The sequence below is a fragment of the Anopheles bellator genome, chromosome 2 (genome assembly GCF_943735745.2).
Source record: "Anopheles bellator chromosome 2, idAnoBellAS_SP24_06.2, whole genome shotgun sequence".
NCBI classification, from domain to species: Eukaryota; Metazoa; Arthropoda; class Insecta; order Diptera; family Culicidae; genus Anopheles; species Anopheles bellator.
The window spans coordinates 25,427,162-25,446,819 of NC_071286.1; the positions used below are offsets into that span (position 1 = coordinate 25,427,162).

The 19,658-nt window shown below is 50.6% G+C and overlaps 3 protein-coding genes across 3 annotated transcripts; 1 reads left to right on the forward strand and 2 right to left on the reverse strand.

The window, feature by feature from the left end:
• Positions 1-1,279: 1,279 nt before the first annotated feature.
• LOC131210381 (keratin-associated protein 19-2-like) lies at positions 1,280-2,297 on the reverse strand. Its single transcript, XM_058203622.1, has 2 exons — positions 2,205-2,297; positions 1,280-2,103 (listed from the first exon to the last, which is right to left on the reverse strand). The coding sequence occupies exons 1-2, from the start codon at positions 2,214-2,216 to the stop codon at positions 1,807-1,809; spliced, it is 309 nt and encodes a 102-aa protein (XP_058059605.1). The 5' UTR covers positions 2,217-2,297; the 3' UTR covers positions 1,280-1,806.
• An 8,714-nt stretch (positions 2,298-11,011) lies between these two features.
• Positions 11,012-12,276, reverse strand: LOC131209317 (eukaryotic translation initiation factor 3 subunit F). Its single transcript, XM_058202361.1, has 3 exons — positions 12,107-12,276; positions 11,867-12,013; positions 11,012-11,802 (listed from the first exon to the last, which is right to left on the reverse strand). The coding sequence occupies exons 1-3, from the start codon at positions 12,228-12,230 to the stop codon at positions 11,210-11,212; spliced, it is 864 nt and encodes a 287-aa protein (XP_058058344.1). The 5' UTR covers positions 12,231-12,276; the 3' UTR covers positions 11,012-11,209.
• A 707-nt stretch (positions 12,277-12,983) lies between these two features.
• Positions 12,984-19,598, forward strand: LOC131212379 (autophagy-related protein 9A). Its single transcript, XM_058206220.1, has 13 exons — positions 12,984-13,046; positions 14,750-15,176; positions 15,240-15,417; positions 15,500-15,710; positions 15,774-15,898; positions 15,963-16,090; positions 16,160-16,344; positions 16,415-16,593; positions 16,665-16,796; positions 16,867-17,020; positions 17,095-18,143; positions 18,218-18,320; positions 18,395-19,598. The coding sequence occupies exons 2-13, from the start codon at positions 15,029-15,031 to the stop codon at positions 18,692-18,694; spliced, it is 2,892 nt and encodes a 963-aa protein (XP_058062203.1). The 5' UTR covers positions 12,984-13,046; positions 14,750-15,028; the 3' UTR covers positions 18,695-19,598.
• Positions 19,599-19,658: the final 60 nt, after the last annotated feature.

A 19,658-nucleotide genomic window follows, 5' to 3' on the forward strand; every position in this document is an offset into this window, starting at 1 on the left:
TCTATTTACTCCAAAACTAAGAACTACTACACAAATATTTTACTCTTTGGAAAATAATGTAATCGTCCAGATACCAAATGACTAGCATATTAATGTGCATGCCATGCCAGCCCAAGTGCTCTTGTTCGAATGTTACCCTTCGGACCTAGAAGGGCACTGTTAATAGTTGACCTGCACACGGTAACCAACCTACGCTAATCGCCACACATCACTCGCAGCCCAAGCTTGAACATATCGCAGTTCAATCGAACAGAGTTATCTTCTCTAAACGATCAACATTTGACTATACTTCCGTGGAAGTATCGTGCTGATGATTTGATTTCGTTCAGCACCATTCATTCAACAGATGATTCACTCATTCAAACATTGCTATAATTACTATATCGTGTCTGGCTCTGGCGTGGCGCCTCCAGGAAGTGACTGTTAAGTTTTTTCCTGAAGTATACGAATCTGTTTACAAACAGTGTGGCGGGCCCTCCGATTCAGATGTTTCGCCTGATAAATTACTGTTACATTCAGGTGCAAAACGATTAATCAAACGATAGGCCAAGTATTGATTTGTGTTTTTTCTTGTTTTAGAGCAATACAAGCAAACAGTGAGTGCAAATAGTAACTTTTTTAATGATTTTTAAAAGATACTTACGATAGTTATGGTAGAATTAGTCAAGTTTACAGCTGTCAGTATGGATTGGTTTGCAAGTCTTAAGTTTTGTCTGAGGTGCAGCTAATTTTTTAAATTTGTAGCTAGGAGTTCGGCAGTAATTGTGTAGTACTAGTAGTAGTAACCCGTAACGCGTAATGACCAATCTGGGGACGTGATAAGGCTGTTTAATGACTGCTGTTGGTGAAGTATGTACATTGGAACGTGGGAATGGTTACAAATGGTACGGTAAAAGAAAAAAAAGGTTAAATGAAACCACAAAAGGTAATTGATCAGTAAAAACTTCAATACACAGGTAACGAATGCAGTTGGTTGTCTTTTTAAATATAGTTTCAACAAAATACTTCTTTTTCTTGTGCATTAATTGGTGCACTACAAAGCATACAAGCTTACATGTTAAGTTTTGAACTGAAGATTAGATGTTTCCAAAGACTCAAAGCTTCAATTGAAAGCCTGAAAATTTTGCATTAAAGTTTATTATTAGTGAAGTTAAATTATTAATGGAATATACGAGTATCTATTCTGTCAGCTGTCACGTTCTAGTACTGGATTTCTTTCTGATTGGCTTGATTGATCCGCGCCCAAGACGCAAAGGAAGCAGTCAACAAGTGTGTTTACGTAAAACTTTTTTTTCCTTTCGTTTATTGTACTGTACAAACGCTACAGACTAAAGTAAAAAAGGAGTAGTTGTAATAACACAGTAGAGACAAAGTAAGGTAATGGAATATAAAAACAAAAAGGTTCACTCATTACATTAGTCGCATACTTTCGCAAGTATTCACAGCATTGGTCCAGGATCGATCAAGAGAGGAATTTGGATGGGGCCGAAACTCCACCAGTAGCGGCTGGGTGGTGGTAAACAGGGACGGAGACCCGGGCCCGGCATGGCCCGTTGTTAACGTATTTCTGCAACGCCCTGTCGGGTGCCAAAGCATGCCACCCCGCGGATCGGCACTTCCGAAGTCCTGACGCGGTCACTACACTAGCAGAACCCAAGCGAGGGCCACGACGACGGAACGCTAGCGCTGGACACACACTTCACTCGCACTGTTCACATATACACGGAGGCAGAAACTGTGACGTGGCGCGAGCTCCGAGGACTTCCGTTTGCTCCCGATCGTGCGGGGTGTTGGCCGGGTGGCCGGTTAGTGGAGTCCGTAACCCGCACCGTACGGGTAGCCCGAGTAGCCACCGTAGTAGCCGGCCGAGTGGCCATAGCCGAAGCCCGGGTACGATCCGTAGTATCCGAGGCTCGATCCGTAGCCGAGTCCGTGGCCGTATCCACCGTATCCCAGGCCACCGCCGTAGTATCCGTGCCCGGCCAGGCCCGGATAGCCGGAGTAGCCGTAGCCGAGTCCACCGTAGATACCGCGCTTCTCGGTCACCTTCGACTCCTCAGCACCGTAGACGGCGGCGATGGCCAGGACGATGAGCAGCGCGATCTGAGGGTGGCACAGAGAAAAAACGAGACAATGAGCTGTGGACTCCCCGGTACCGGACACCTGGAGTAATTCCGGGGCTTCTGGCCACTCTCCCGACTTACGAAGGACTTCATTTTTCGGGTTGGTTGGTTGGTTTTTCGAACACGAACACCGTTGAGGGCTGAACACTGAGAGTTCTTTGCACTGAGGCTGCGAGTAGCGAATTGATGCCGTGGTAGAAAATGGCCATTACTTTTATACGGAAATCGAGTGCCCGGCGGCGGCACAGAATTTCCCGCCGACACCGTCGGTCCCCACCGAGATTCCGTCTCGCTCTCGGCCGAGCGTCTCTGTCCAGTGCCCTTTGCTGGAGTGGTGCGAATTTTCCTCACTCTGGTGGGGTTCGCTGCATCGTGCACGGTGCATCGTTAGTGCATCGCGTAGACGCTGGTCGGCACTGTGAGCTGTCCCCACTCCACGTTCCAGCACCGTACGTCATCGGCCTGCGCACTGGAGCGCCGTTCTAGGGGCGCGCAAGATCACACACCGAACCCGCGGCCGAGTGAAGAATAGCATTTGTTTAGGAAGTGGCCACGAGGCGGGAGGCGGCCCACCCTACACAGGGGGGGGGAGGGAGACGGAGAGAGAGAGAGAACACACATTTAAAAACTTCGATTGTTTCCTAATCAGCACAACCCAACAACGGAACACCCGAGACAGCGTGCCACGATCTTGGGGGGCGGATCGCGTCTGTCATTCTCAGCTGGCGCGGCCACACCCGCTCGCGGACTCCCAAAGCCGCCGCGGAGTGTGAAAATTAACCATCAAACACTAAACAGCCGCACAATGCGTTATGACCGCGGACTCGCGGACCGCCGCAAAAAATGGGAACCGCCATCAAATTTGTTGCAAAAAAGACTGAGCCGTGCCACGCGCAGCCGCCAAACGCTGCTGCCGCCGGCCCATTGGCTGGCGATTTATGACTTTGCGCGGCGAATTTCCCAGCCCGGCCCAGCCCGGCAGTCGGCGGAAAAATTAATTTGCCCAACCCCGATTTCCCCGAGATCCGCCGGAGGGCCGGAGAGAGGGCCGCACTAAGCAGGTCATCGTATTTTATGGCGTGTTTGATAGATCATTTGAAATTCATTAATCGTGCCGTTAATGATGATGCTGGGCGGCATCGTCACCGGCGTCTATCCGTTGCGGACGGTGCAATGCTCATGTTCGCCGGGCCCAGAACAACGGAGGTCCATCACTGCAACGCTAGAACGTTGGTGTTTATGCTAAGTGTACTGTAGGCTTAGGCCCTTCGCGGGTGTGGTGTTTTATTGCCGCTTAATTGCCTTTGGGGAAAACCCTCGTTTTGCATACCGAACACACTGTCTATTCGACGATGGGAGCATCGCATAGAAGATGCAGAAGCAATTGGTTATTTGGAATTGATAGTAATTACTCTCGGGGTAGTTTTCATGCAAAGATCATGTTTGTTCATAGCTTACGGCATCACCTTACGTTTCGGATTGTGTTTAGATTTTCGACTTACTATCTGTCAACGTATATGTCCAATAAGCAAATGCGAATTAAAAAATTGCATCAAAGTAAGCGCCAGTCGTCGTCCATGTTCTTAAGTTATTTATTATTTTTATTGATTAAAAATTTTAACAGTTGTTCTAAGACCACTACATCCTATAACACCGCTTTCGAGCAAATACTCGTTTATTTTATGGTGTACTGTTTTCAGTTCCGGCCGTTCTTTGAATGTTCCCACGTTGCAAGTCATTGACGCAATAATAATATATTTTACATTTTTATTACTACTTCCAAATATAACAGACTGTACATTAATTGTATATGTTAATATTTGAAATATATTTGAACAGTATCTAATAACACATGATTTTGTTCGAATTAACTTAAACAATTTTCCTTGTTCACGTTTAATTATGAACGGTACTAGCCATCGTGCAATGTTTAATGTGGCAACCGACATTTTCGAGCTACCACCGGCGTCAATGTCGGCTTCGGGCGATTTTATTGATCCACTCGCCAAACACCCCAGTCCCAGACTGATGGCATGGCTGTCGTGCCACCTTCGGCCCTCGCAAAATATCGACGCCATATTTCTTTTCATCTCCCATCGGCTCGGCCCCGGCCGGTCCAGAACAGAATCTTTTCCGTCTCGCCGCGGAACACAGAAATCGGCATGTAGTAGAAAATACCAGCAAACTAATAAATAACCGGCCAATGCCTAAGCTGGGGCCAGGTCGTGAGAAAGCCAAGCGGTGAGAACATCGGGCGCAACCAGCCCGATCACCAGCCCGTTTAGCAGCAGCCCTCAATGATCTAACGCGGGCCACTCTAACAGGCCGAGCGACAGCTCCTGTGGCTCCCGCGGACAGGGGTGCGTCTCTGGTGGATGAAAGTAAAATAGCATAACACTTGTCACACTCGGAGCGCGAAGTTCCACCACCACCCAGGCGAGCCGGTCCGCCCCGCAGAAGAACGGAGTAGAAAGACACGGATTACAAAATGCGGGGCAAACTGCGCGAAGCCCGGTCCGGATCGACGCCAGACGCCAGACGACCCCCATGATGCAACGCCCCATGCGTGTAGGACCCAGAAAGAAAGCCAAACAACTCACGCACAACGCATCGCACACTTCGGGACCAATTTCATGGCGGCCGGCACTCCTCCGGGACGTGCAGTGGTTGGGCCCCGTAAATTGAGCCGTAAACGCTTTCGGTGGGTCGAACGTTCGATTTCGACCGTTCCGAGCGACGAACCTGAAGACCTCTCCGGTTCCTGGTGGGTTCCAGTGGCCGGCGCATGGTCATGCCGATCACGTGTATCCCAGTTAATGGTGAAAACGTTCGCGCGCGTACAAGTTATGTTTTATTATTTCACCCAACCGACCCGAGCGTGCCGTCGGAGCGGAAGCGTCATCCAGCGTGGCCGGGAGCGCTGGCTCCCAGTGTATTAAATCATTTCCCAACGAGCCGCAGCCTCGACAAGGCAGTCCTAAACATTGACCGGCGGGCCAATAATTGCGCAAATAGCTGACAGAGAGCTTAGGCCGAAGGGATCACTTACGACAAGCCACATCGCGGTCGGCCAAAATGGCACATTCTAAGCGGGGTTCTGGTGACCTCAAATGTCCCATCGTTTGCGTCGCGGGAAATATCAAGGATCGGCCAACGATCCGCTCCGGTGTTACTGACTGATCTTTGCAGCCCCCATTGCCGTGGGGCCCTTATGACCCCCACCCGCACTCTCTAATGCCCCATGCGACATGATCCATTGCAGCCGCTATCTGATCGAGGGTTTAATCAGCTACTAAACCGAACACATTGCCCGCTGAGCCCGTGTCTAGACATTAGGGGGCCCCCGTTGACCTTGGGGCCGCTGCTCTCGGTGTAGTAACTAACCTCGGGACCATAAACCTGCCATGCGCGAAACACGTCACAAATCTCTCCTCTTTAGCAAGAACCACGGGGAACAATGAGAACACATTTGCCCCTGCACCGGCCACCGATCGCCAGTGGTTAGGTGACAATTCACCAACGTGGCGGCCACGACTCCGGCCCACGGCTCGAACACCCTTCCCGGGGCTGATTTCGGACCCGGAGCTGTCGCCTCTTATCCCACGGCCCCCGCTGTCACTGGCCAGCCCGTCCCCGCCGGACCACCGTAATTGACCGGCATCGTAGCGAAGCCATTTGCGTTGGCTTCCCTCGGGGCGGCGACTTCCGAACGTCAACAATGGGGGATCTCGGACCGCGTAATTAGTGGGCCGATGGGCAGTGGCCCGTGGGGACGTTCCGGCACACACTCGACCGGAGTCTTCTCGGTGGCCAAAACCGGGCTTCCTGTGCGTGCGTGGGGCTAATGGTGACGGACATTTGGCAACGCGCTGTGAAGTGCCGCCACACCGAAGAACTTCTCATGGCGGTGCCGTTGTTGTTCTGGGCCCCCTCAACCACCCTCCGCTAGCCCGGGGTGTGAAGCAAATTGCGACGGCCAACACGGTGCAGTAACACAATTGTTTCCAAGGGCTGCCGCAGAAGGCACACGATAGATTGGAGGAAGCAATCATGCCGATGGCGGCCCGTCCCTTCGGGCGCCCGATGCTGGAGAGAACCGCCTCTAATGACTGCAACGGGTACCGTTGGCAGACCGTTTTCCTGTCCGATCGAGATCGACCGCCAACCCGATCTCGGTTCCCGATTCGGACAGTGGAGCAAGGTCCCGGGAGCTAACTCGTCCCCAACGGACAGATCTGAAGGGGAGATCTCCACCGAGCGAAATCGATTCGATTTGACAGGCCTTTGCCAGCCCGCCAAACGTTAGACCGAAGGGGTTAGACGCAATTTATCAAGCCGTGTCAAAGAAATGTTAACTTAATTACCGTACCGTCGCGCCGTGTGACATTTATTGGCGATCTGCGCAAGGCGCAAACGCGCCGCAACATGATTAATTAGTCGCTCCCTCAAAAAGGAGCGGTTAATAGCTGGTAGCTGGCCGAAGAAGCAATGCTGGCTTTGTTTTAGAACCCGCTCGCTGGCCCAAGCAATGGCCAACATTATGTTCCAACACCGTAACATAGCACCTTGAGCGACATGCTACACCTCCACCACTGTCCATGAAATGATTCCCCACACGCCGCGAAAGGTGAGAAATATGATAATAAGACTCGGCCCCCGCAAGCCCGATACTCGATCCCCTTGGTGCAGCATAAAGCAACGAAACCCAGCATGATGCCGGCCACCACGGCCCATTGCTATAATTTTGTATCAATTTACAGCTCACCCGCCGGTTGATGGTCAAGCCGCAAGCCGCGAGCGATCGACGGCTAGCGCTGGCTATCATAACAAATCAAACACAAATTGCACACCTTGCGGTTAGTTTGGTCGGTGTGATCGATGCTGATCATGATCCGACGGCACGGCACGGTCAAGGTTGAACGCTGCGGGACGCCAGAACAGCCTCCAGTTCCTGCCCCAGGAAGCATTCTGGATAGAGATGTTTCAAGCACAATGCCGCCGATGTGAAAGTGAATGTAATGTTCTGACTTCATGACTCATTTGCGCCCGAGAGCTGTAACTGTACCGTAAGATAAATATAAATTACGGCCACATGGTAAGATGAGGCTCGCGATAGTATCGCGAAGCAGAGCCGAGACCCCAAGCAGCCCTTGGGGTAGGTCCTATTTCATGACAGACTGGCACAGACATCCAGCAGCTCTCAGCGATCTGAAACACCGTTCGCAAAGCCGCACGGATACCGCTCGACGATCCTGCCGGCGGCCAGCTAGAACAATTTGGATATTCCCCTATTATTTTGTACCTTCGCGTTGATCGTATCACCGGTTCTATTCACACTTCGTGGCCCCGGATCGTGATGATGGCGCGCGGCCAGCACTAACCACAAACTTTAGCACACTGTTTGGCGTCCGAAAAAAAAGCCGTTGGGGGGGGGTTAAAAATAAATAAACCCGACCCGGCGTAATTGAAGACCTGCGGCGGCGTTCTAATGCTGGCCCCTGCTTGCTAGAATGATCATAATGGCCAGCGCACCGAATGGAGCATTTTTCGCGATCACGATCCTTCGATCGGTTGCTGGCCATAGGACCTGAAGTTTCTCTGAAGTCGGTCTGGGGCCCGAAAGTCGGTCTGGTTCCGCGGTGTCCCGGCACACGGGCAGTTCGACAGGGCGTTAACGTGACCCACGCTTGTGGCCCAAAATGTTTGGCCCATTCGCGCTGAAAGCACATTTTAATCACGACAATTATTTATAGCGCAATCATCGCAAGACGGGAAAATGTAATTGCCGCCGGAGCCGGGGAGGTCCGATTGTGCCCCAGCTGACGATGGTACCTGCCGGCAACCTCCATAGGACACGATTGATGAATGCAACCGCCATGGTCCGCCATGCCCGGTGATGCAGCAACGATCGGCAAACGCGATCGCGGCCAGTTACCATCGTTCCGTAGGGTGCAAAAGCCCATGTTTACTGTCGTTGGTCCCCCTTGTTAGCGGACAGATTTCGGCCCCAAAAGGCGCCAATTTTCAATTACCAGGAAAGCAGGGAGCTCCCCAGAGGTCGTGGAAAAGTGCTTTGGAAACCGTTTCGAAAGTGTGGCGAAGGAGATTTAAATTGCCGACGGCCGGCGAAGATGTGCAAATGCTATTCAGTAACAGCAATGTCGAAACGGTACAGTAATTAATTGAGTATGGTTATTTGTATCTCGAAATTACGGTCGAAATATTTTCGGTCTGCATCAACCCATTGACCACAATTTTAATGCATTTTACACAGTTATGCTTTTGATAAGATTGAGGAAATTATCAAGTGAAAAACGATCATTGACTACAATTATGAATTAGAATAATCGCAAAAATTCTTAACGTAACATTACAAACTGATACTCACAACGTATTGGAGATTAGATAACTGAATTGTTAAATCATTATGGAAATAGACTTATCCGAAAATTAAAAATATTAATTAAGAGAATGGAAATGGACAAGGAGCAGCGTTGTAGGCCGGCCAATGGGCTCCTTGACTCCTCAGTCCACCAAAACGCCATGCCGTAAGTCAGCCAACACTCCTGTCGACTGCCGGCCGTAAATGTTAATTCTCTTAATCTCAGTCACTCAGGGCGACCCAACCAGGTCGCCCCTTTTGCCGACGCAGACCCTTCACGTGGACGAATGTGATCGATGCCCGCCAAGATGACGATCATCAATTAAGCCATTTAGCCGCAGCCGTCGGGGTGATCCGTACCGGATGTCCGCGGGGCTTCGAAATCAGCGCAGGTGACCTAGAGAACGGGTCGAGTGCGCTGGGCGAGTACTGGCTGAGCTAGATCCGGCTTCTCTAGACCCACCTGGCACCTGGCTCCGATGGTTACGCTGGGAAAAGTCAAACTTTTCGCACAGAATCCAGCAGCGCCAACGCCGGGGGCCAGAAAAAGGGCGTGAACGAACAGGTTCGGGGGTTCGGTCTATTACATCGTGACATTTGCAGTGAGTAGAACGGGTTTCGGGCTGCGGGCCACCCATTTCTGCCGGCACCAAGCATTATAACGCCGGCAAGGCATTATTCAACCGCCCGGCGTGGCCGACGCAGCGAGCAGTTCATATGTCTCCGATGGCGCACCACATACCGGGAGATCCCGTATCAGTAGCATCACGAACTGTGGCCGGCGAGCGAAACTGTCCACCCGATTCGCTCGCTATGCCGCGCCATTAGCATTGGATCACTTTCAACTATGGGCAGCCGTAAGCGTGGCCCGGGCTCTGATAAGCGGCGGATGACAGGGCACGCAATAAGTAAGATATCCGACGTCCGAGGGTTACGCCGCGTGAACTGGTTCCTTCGGGGCTGACCGCCAGCGGGCAAGAAGTAAAAGGGCGCCCAAGCCCAACTGATTGGTTACGAGTGCGGGATCTCGTTTGATCCAATTTCGCATCAAACTTTTCTTCGCCTGCAGCGCGAGGTTTTGTTTTCTCGGCGCACACGTGCAATGGAGCAAAATGTGTCCCCAACCAATGGGGGGTGCGCAGTCGTGAGGACTTGGTGGCTTAGAATGTTTAAATTGCTGCCCTTCGGTTGTGGCTCGCTAGGTAACGCTACACTCGACAGCCAAATGTCGCAAAACTAATCCAAAATGTTGTAATTAGTCTGAAAGAACCTAAACCTAAAAGATCGGATTGCTCAAATGACATAATCCGACGGGCGCCCCCGATGTGCAGCAGCCCCTGGACAGCCCCGACGCACACCGGACACAGGGGGCGGCGGACCAAGGGGCCACTTTGGCTCGCCAGCTATGAGCCCAGGAATGCCGGTGCCCACGTTGCACCGTTGCGCATCGTGGCTGATGGTCGGGAACGCATCGCAACTGACGGCATACATGTCGCTGTCCGTGCCTCGGCGCCATATTTGCACAATCGATGAAATCGAGAGTGGATAATGACCGGCTGGCACAATTGCTAACTGTTAGTTTGGAAATTAAAAAAACAAAGCGTCCGGTTCGGCTCGGCTCCTTGTTTCCTGCTGGGGCGATCGCGAAACCATCGTCCCGGTGCTATGTTATTTGCTGTGGCCCTTCGCTGACCTTCAACCTTTCGTGGTGGTGGTCACTAACGCGACGGATGTTACGGCAGATTGCATCGGTAACGGCCAGACGGCGCTTAGATCATTCCCGGCCATGGCCCGGTTGATGGATTGATTCTCGGTCAATCGACGGCACCGGAGTGATCCATCACCGGCTAGCAGCCCAGCAGTTGTCGCCGCTATTAATAACAGTTCTTTTCTGTAATCCAAAAGATAATCCTGAGAGTCGATCGTCGCCACGCGGCAACGTGCATTGCCGCATAATCGAACGATGTTGAGTAATTCGGTTTTTTCTCGACTGATTTATTACCGATCACCAGACGGGGCGTGTTCGCGGCAATAAGAAATGAATGAAACACTCGATAGAGAGGGACAATTTTTTCTTTCCTAGTCAAGCTTTATTCAACAAAAGGACTTGTTACGAAGATATAGGTCACTCGCGGGTGCGAGGAAATTTTAAAATGCAGTTAACGACACACGCCACGTGTTACGGTTTTATGCAACGCACTTTTTTTTTTCTTCTTGTATGTCCACAGGGGCCACAGAGTACCGACAGGTGATTGACCACTGTGGCAAATATGAATAAATCGACACGTGACATGTCAACATTTCGGATGCGTTTGCATGCCGTCAACGCAACGAGGTATTTCTGTCGAAGATTGCAACACATAGTGCATGGTGCATACTGAAGATTGCAACACATAGTGCATGGTGCATTGGTTTTTAGGTTTCTTCTGTGTAGCAAGTTTGATCTCAAAATAATGAACATTACTCGATTTTACTCGAAAACAAACAACACAAGCCAGTTCTGTGGTGCCCTCTCACCTTGATGAGCTTCGTTTTATTTGTACCCATCGATGATACACGATTCTGGAATAATTTACCGTTTCCCAACGCTCGTCCACTTTTCTTGTTATACTTTTCCACAACTATCCTTCTCCCGCTCGTAGTGACGGTTCGAAGAGGGGTGCTCCACTCCGCTCAGCACCCGTCCAAAGTGTCCCGCGCCCGTTTAGTTGAGGAACGACGTCAGTGACGTCAGTCGTTCGTTCAGTTGCAGTTGAGTTTTAATTAGCTGTGACAACGTGACCACCATCAACAAATCCTTGACGTTCGAGTTGAACATTTGCGCAAACTGGTCGCCGGTCATGTTCGGCACCGAGTGGATCAGATCGAGCAAGGCGCGTCCGACCGTGTTTACCGGCTGCTGCTTCTCGTTCAGCACGTCCTCGACGTATGCCAGCACCTCGCCGAGTAACGTCAACAGTTTGCCCGAGGCGTCGGTGACTTGCGCCAGATCCAGCATCGGCGAAACGGTACGCTGACGGTTCGGGTTCGACTGCAGACCGATCGTTTTCATGCACAGCTGCAGACCGACCACTTCCGGTTCGTAGCTCGTCACCTCGACGTTGATCGGTGTGAACATGCATCCACTCTTGCCCCCGGGAACCCCGAGCGATACGCAAACGTACGCCTTCAGGCCCATCCGGGCACCGGTGAGCGAAGTGTCCAGCGTCATGTGGATGGGATTCGTGCACTCGCGAGCATAGTATTCGTGGATGACCGAGCTATGGTTCGTCACCCGCTGGCCGGTAGCCCACCAACCTGTTAACGGAAAGCTCACATCAGTATCATGACACCTGTAACGTACACGATTGCCCCGTCTTACCGACGATGTTTTCCGATGCATTGACGCGCTGATTCAGCTCGTACAGATCGGACGCGTAGCCCAGTTCTGCCTCCACCTGATCGGTGTGCTCCTTGTGGGGCAAGCAGAAGCAGTTCGTCACCTCGACGACACCCTTGTCCACGGAACCTGTGACGGAACGGGAAAGTGAAACAAGCACAAACATTGAGGTTATGTTACGCCGTAGCAGCGAGCTCCGTATTCATTGGCCCCCTGTCTCACCCAGTAGCGTTCCGATAACACGCTCCGAGTCTGCATTACGTCGCTCGAAGGCGTCCACAATCTGGAACAGGACCACCGGGTGGACGCGCACGGTTAAATTCAGTGGCAAATTAATTGTCGACATGTTGCACTGGTAGCAGTCGAACAGCAGCACTTCGCAGAGACCGTACGCTTTCTTGACGTTTGAGACATCTCCTCGAAGTCGCTCATTTGACAGCTGTTCGAACTTGCCCGTGTTTCGAAAAGTCAACGATGGCAACCAAGTGGGACATCAGCGTAGCAAAGTAAGGCAAAAATAAAGCTGGGTCCGACAACGGACCAACTAAATCTGTCTTGATTAACATGCACTCGCTGCGACTGACTATTGAAACATAAATCGTAGCTCGATATTCAGTTCCAGAACGGGTTCAACTTTGAATTTCGTAGTGCCATCTGGGTTCCAGTAGCTGGAGGAATATTCGAAAATGATACCGGGGGGCTACATGAGGCGTGAAAACTAGCGTAAAATTAATTTGTAATGTCAAATCGTTTACGCTTCGAGTGGCAGCAAAAATAGAAAAAGAAGAGAAATAAATTGATTTTTGATTTTTTTTCTGTTTTTTTTTCGATTTTGTTGCTATACCAGCAAATCAGAACTTACATTATCCTCTGTTTGTATACAAAGCGTATGCAAAAGTATTTACGTTCGGGTTTACGCCTCGGCCGACCCGTAAACGTTTGGACAGAGGCGCAGCAGTTAGCAGACAGAGGCGCAGCAATCTGTAATGTCAAAAACACTACGTTACGCCTCATATAGCCCACCATACGCCATCAGCTGTCAAGAAACAGGTACAGAAGAAAACAAACACAGTTTTGCCGTTCAAACTCGCTCGCTAATCGTGAGTGAGCAATCAGTAGAAACATTTCGTCGTGTGGTGTGTCGTAAGAAGAACAAGCGCAGGTGAGCGAAATGTTGAATAGCACGACTTCATCACGGATTTTCTGTTCTAAATCGGCCATCGCCGTAAAGCAGTGCTTTCCACCGGGGCAGTGTAGCTCACCAACGATACTGCTCACGCGAAATGCGTTCTGTCGCTTTATGCTTTCTGCGTTCAGACATCAACAACAGCACGGTGTCCGAATTGCACGGCGCTCCAAACATCTGTTCCATTCGCATTCATTCGCGTGCAAACGTTAAAAGTCGGTTGAAAGAAAACAAAACTGCAACAGCTACTTAGGCGCCCAGACAGCACCAGCGTTCGCAGGTGCACTTCCTTTGTCTGGCTCCTGCAGCACCGTTGTGGGTGCGAAACTGCGTACCAAGCGCTACGTCGTAGCGCCCATATGTGCACCCTTTGGAGGAAGCTTTTCCGCATGTTGGCGCACCGCTTCCGGGAGCGGTTTGTGAATAATTGAGATTAGAGTTGCGTCTTTGGGGCATCGTAGCAGTCACGCAGGAAACAGTGCCTTTATTGTGTGTGCTAAAACTATTCGAAAATAGCTTGGTATACAGCGTTTTTCTTTTTGTTGTGCTTCAGCGGTGACCTGTGTGCATGTAAATGAAATCAGCTGGTGCGAAGGAAGTTGAACGGTCGGAAAGAGCGCTTGTGTGTGTGGGTTTCTGCGAAAAAAAACTCTACGCATGGTTCCTCCGCAACAACCAGTCTTTCTTTATTTCATGCGAATGATTGCGATCGTCTAAACACGTGCCTTCGTTTGTCGCTGTTCAGCTCGAATTACCATAAAAAGACCACAAAGTTATCATGACGCACTGTGACCGTGCAATTGTTCACGGCACGTTTGTGACGAGTCGCGAAGAGTGAGGAAGGTTCATCCATTCGGAGGGAATCCTTTGCTGTCCTGCTTTTGAGGGGCGGACTATTGTTTCTCGAGAGGATGCTACGTGAATGAGAAGATGAGAAAGACATTGAAAGTGGATCAAGCAACGCAGAATTCACCAATCAGCAGACGCATCTCCGTCATTAAACACCACCCAATACAGATGATTACAAAAAGCGTACTAATTGCAACCATTTAACAGAGGAGTGAAAATAGTGCGTAATTCGCAATCGAGTGAAAATACGACGCTCTGGTCGTCGAAGGGAAACCTGCCAATTCACGGGTTTGACATTGAACGACAAAAAAGCAACCACCACGCGCGCGACAGCTGTGCCCGTGAATGCTGCTGTTTGCGGTTGTGTTGGTGCGAGTGTTCGCTTCTCGGTGTGTCCGCTTTGTGCCGTTTCTTGTTGTTGTTCACCATCTGTTCCGTTTGTCAACAAACATTGTTGGTGACAACGAGAAACGGCGCATAACGCGAAATGGTTTAGACTTTCGTGGTTTTGCTTAACGATATCAATAAACCATGGAAGTGCGTTCGATTTCGAATGGCGTTTGATCTCGATCGATGTCCCGCAGAAACACGAACCGACGTAAAAGATGGCAAACGAAAGAAAGCGTTCAATGCCAATCATGTTTACAATCTTCACACGTGTGGCAGCACCGTACCTCAGTGTTTATGGCGTGTCGTCGGGGTACTTGTTGCACTGAAAGATTAGCGCTGCTCCACTTTTCCTGAGTTTATTTTTTATTTTTAACTAAGCCGACGCGAAAGGGACGCGCGATTCATTCGTTTCGCTTTGTTTTCTCACACTACGCCCATAGAGGGAACAGAACAGGACGATTGATTGCGGCCGCCTTTCCCACAGTAGGTCACCAGACAAATGCCGATGCCGTCGTTTGACTTTAGGCCAGTGTAAACAGTTTTCCCGCTTCATCCTGACCCGAACTGCCGCGAATTCGCAATTCGCCGCGGGTTATGTGTAAACCTGGCACAGGCTCGCCGAATCGTTGAACCGCAATAAGAAAGGCTAGTGGACGAAACGGGCGGACAAGAAGCAGCACGTTGGAACAGAGTGAAGTGGCGGCACACGAATCAACAAAATGACGTCGAAACGGCAGTTCGACGCAAAAACGTATGAATCGCTTTCGAACCAGGACACGAACCCGTTCACGGACAAACGTTCGCCAACAACGATCGACGAGGAGGACACACCGCAGGTGATACACGTCGTGCCAGAGACTAGCAAAGGTGAGTGCGCGGATTTCGTGCCAAAAAAGGGGGCGGCTTAGTGATCGACTTCGTTTTCCGCAGCACGATGGAATCACATCGAGGATTTGGACTCCTTCTTCGCCCGGGTGTACGTTTACCACCAAAAGCACGGCTTCTACGTGATGATGCTGCAGAAGCTGTTCGAGCTGTTCCAGTTCGTGTTTGTCGTGGTGCTGATCACGTACATGTTCAACTGCATCAACTACGAAATACTGTTTCGGTACGATCTTTTGCCGATCTTCACCCTTGCGGTGTACGTTGTGTTGATTGCTCCCACTCATCATGCTTCCCTTTGCCAATAGTGATAAAATCATTGCGAACGAAACGAAAGTTTCGCTGGGTGATGCCATGCTCGGTGTGTCGGAATGTGCGGCCAAACTCGGGATCTTCCAGTGGCTAGCGCTGGTGCTGGCCGGACTGTTCTGGACGTTTCGGTTGTTCAAATTTTTCTACCAGTTCTTCCAGTTCTGGGATATTAAAATGTTCTTCAACACGGCGCTAAAGATCGATGATGTGAGTAGAACGATTTGGTGACCGTTGCACCACAATCTAAGGACTGGATTTTTCTCGTTTTAGGCCGACCTGGACAATCTTACGTGGCACGAGGTGCAGAAGTGCATCCGGGAGGTGCAATCCGAGATACAGATGAGTATCAATAAGGAGCAACTGACTGAGCTAGATATTTATCATAGAATATTAAGGTAAGGACAGATCCGTTTCACGGAGTGGCCGTTTACGACCGTTTTGTTTTATAATGTTTTTTAGGTTTAAAAATTACATGGTGGCCATGATGAACAAATCGTTGCTACCGGCCACGAAGAAGCTGCCATTACTAGGAAACGTTGTGCTACTGAGTCAAGCACTACGCTACAACATAGGATTACTACTTTTTTGTAAGTACGGGTAACGGAGAAACGACCTCGCCGCACCCCTTTCCTCACTCGTTACCTTCCATCTTCCAGGGGGACCATGGTCACCGTTCGAAAACAACTGGCATCTGCGGCCCGAATATAAAAGGCCCAGCATGCGGAACGAGCTGGCAGCGAAACTGTCGAAGCAAATCTTCTGGGTCGCGATCGCAAATCTCGTCCTTTCGCCCTTCATTTTCCTCTGCCAGTTGATGTACTTCTTCTTCAATTACGCTGATGTGAGTAGAAAAGAATACCATTTTGTCAATTGTAACGAACTGAATCATCTCTTCGTAATGCATCCGTTAGTTAATCAAAAAAGAACCAGGCACACTGGGCGTACGATGCTGGTCACAGTACGGCAAGCTGTACCTGCGGCACTTTAACGAACTTGACCATGAGCTGGACGCACGACTGACCCGTGCCTACCGCCCAGCCGTCAAGTATGTGAACTCCTTTTCGTCTCCTCTACTCACCGTCATTGCGAGGTCAGTACAGATAGTTTTAGCGTGCATTAGCATGAACCTATGGCCATGAGCTTTCTTCAATGATCTTGCAGGAACATAGCGTTCGATTGTGGAGGTGTCGCTTCCCTTATCCTGTTGTTGGCGATCTACGACGAGGACGTGTTTCAGGTGCAGCACGTACTAACGCTCTTCACCATCCTCGGCATGATCAGCGTTGTTGCAAGGTAATATAGCGCGGCTTATGTTGTATCACTCTTATTTATATAACAAATGCGTTTTGTTTCATTTCTTAAGATCTCTCATTCCCGATGAGAACATGGTTTGGTGTCCGGAGCAGCTATTACGTAACGTGTTGGCCCACGTGCACTATTTGCCCGCGACGTGGCGTGGTCACGCGCACAGCTCGGCCGTACGTGAACAGTTTGAGCTGTTTTTCCAGCTTAAAATTGTAAGTATTATCGAAAGAATGATTCCTATGCGCTAAGCAATTGGTCATAATGTCGATTCCTCCGTCATTCGTAGATGTACATTTTGAACGAACTGTTCAGCCCACTGGTGGCGCCCTTTGTGTTGCTGTACGATGTGCGGCCCAAAGCGCCCCAGTTGGTTGACTTCTTCCGCAACTTCACCGTCGACGTGATCGGTGTCGGTGACGTATGTTCCTTCGCCCAGATGGACGTCCGGAAGCACGGCAATCCCGACTGGCAGATACCGGTGGTGGGCGATGACCGTGACAGCGAAGGAGAAACACCACTCATGTCACCGACTGACATGGGACCGGGTCCGTCGGTACCACCGCCCACCGCCGGGGCTAAGCCGTATGATCAGGGTGAACACGGCAAGACCGAGCTGTCGCTCGTCCACTTCACGCTCACCAATCCAACGTGGCAGATGCCACCGGAAGCGAAGCAGTTCGTTCAGGGCATCAAGCGGCATGCGCTCCAGGATCTGAACCGTCAGCGGGGCATGCTGTTGGGGCTGCAAAACCCGACTGCCATGGGCCAGAGTTTACTGTCGATGGAAAGCATGGGTGCGGAGTATTCGTCCATCATTCAACCGATCCTCCAGACGCACAACCTATCCAACTCGCAGGCCCTCGGTCTGTCGATGCACCTCGGCGGGTTCGGGTCGCCGATCCCACCGATCCATTCGATGATCCCCGCCGGTTACGGACAGCAACAAACGGGTCCAGCACCTCCACCACCGACGCTGCTGCACCACGGCCCGGGTGTGCAGTCTTCGCACCACTATCACTTCTCACCGCCGTCGTATGATTTCGAGCGGATGCTACAGCAAAATCTGCCCGACACCAGCACGGTAACCGGAGCGATGCCAACCCGAAGTACCTTTTTGGCCGACATTAACGAAACCGAAGATGAACCGACCAGCGGGACCGCTCCGATACAATCAACCGGTCCCGGTGGACACTTTGATGACGGTGGAGCGATTGGTGATCCCGAATGCAGTCGATACGGTGCGCTCGGAGCGGAAGGGATGACTTTCAGTACCCGTGGGGGTATGACACGGCGAGAAGGGCCGGCCGGTGGATCGCGGAATGGACTGTTGTCCAGGTGAGCACCACGTTTTGCAGTGGTCGTGGTTCGAATTCGAATTAACGGGGTTAATGCTTCTCATGTTTTTACAGCCTTTATGGTGATGTGCCTGCGAACGTTACGGCACCGCATGAGTTCACCACGGCCGACATGTGTCTTAGTACGCTTTACCTGCACGAATTGCATCACAATCACGTAAGTACAGGCAATGAACGTGGGTCTAGTGTCTTTAAGAAATGGCATTCTAACGACATTCTTTCGTTTCGTAGTTGCGTCGCCAAGGCGGCGGTGGAAGTTTACGGCTGGATATGGGCACCACCTCATCGACCATATTCCCATCACGCCCATCCGCTGGGGGTCGCTTCGGTCCGGGTGGTTTCCGGCCTTTCGGTTCGGTTGCCCAACCATCACTAGTCAGTCATCCGCTGCGTACCCTCGCTCCCGGTGTTCTCACCGGCACGAGCACCAGCGCGGCCGGCCCATCCTCGTCCCCGGCTGCCGGACCATCATCCGTTTCCACCGCCCCTGCCGCCGAAAGGACACCACTGCTCGGAGGCAAAAAGTCATAGCACCGGGCCGAATGGGTGTAACGGATGTAACGTGCTGGGAGAGTCAAATTAATTTTCGATTAGCTGTACAGCGTGGCAAAACAAGGGACCGAACACTTCTACGGTTACGGCTCATCTCTAGCTTAAGGTCAGGTTTTATAAAACGCTTTTATGATTGCTGATCGTTGTGATTACGAAGCGCCACAATCGATCGGGCGGACGGCGGGGCAATACTCAAAACAACGAATCACTCGAGCACCGTGGAGCGTTTCAGCGATATCGTTGTGGGCACCTTTTGACTCATTTCGTTCCGCACGCATTAGGCAGCTCGGTGTAAATAGGATATGCTGGGGAACTGAAGAGATAGCTTTCATCTTTTATACAATATATTTAGTTTTTGTGTTATGACTCTCTTCAATAGGCAGCGAATAGGTGTTCTTCTAACTACAGTTTTCTGACCATCCAAGCCACGATCAAATACGGAGCAAATTTTTGAACACTGCAAAACACCAGCATGTTTGAGCGAGTCAGCTACACATATAGTAGTAAGAAGTCAGATTTCTTGAATGGTTTATGGTTTTCGAACATCCCTACGCTGTGTAGAATATGACAAACAAACGACCACAAAACCTTTGTAAATAGAGAGCACATCTCGTTAGGAGCACGAATCGCGAACCGCAATACTTAGAACGAAATGATAAACAAATGGTACAAACATCGGCAAATGGTTCAACCAGCAGTCAGCGGAACAGTTGCGGACGCTTGTACGGGTGATGATATGAGTGTGATGAGTGAGTGATCGAAAAAGCTCGTTAAATGTTTCCTTTCCCGCCAACCGGTGGGAAAACACGGAACGGATTGTTTTGTCTAAAACAAGATACACTACTACTGACTAGTGGAATTACATTTAGAAATAAAAACTATTTTCAAAACTACACTCCCCGCTGTTTCGGACGTTCTTCGAGTACAAGAAAACGGGTGCTAT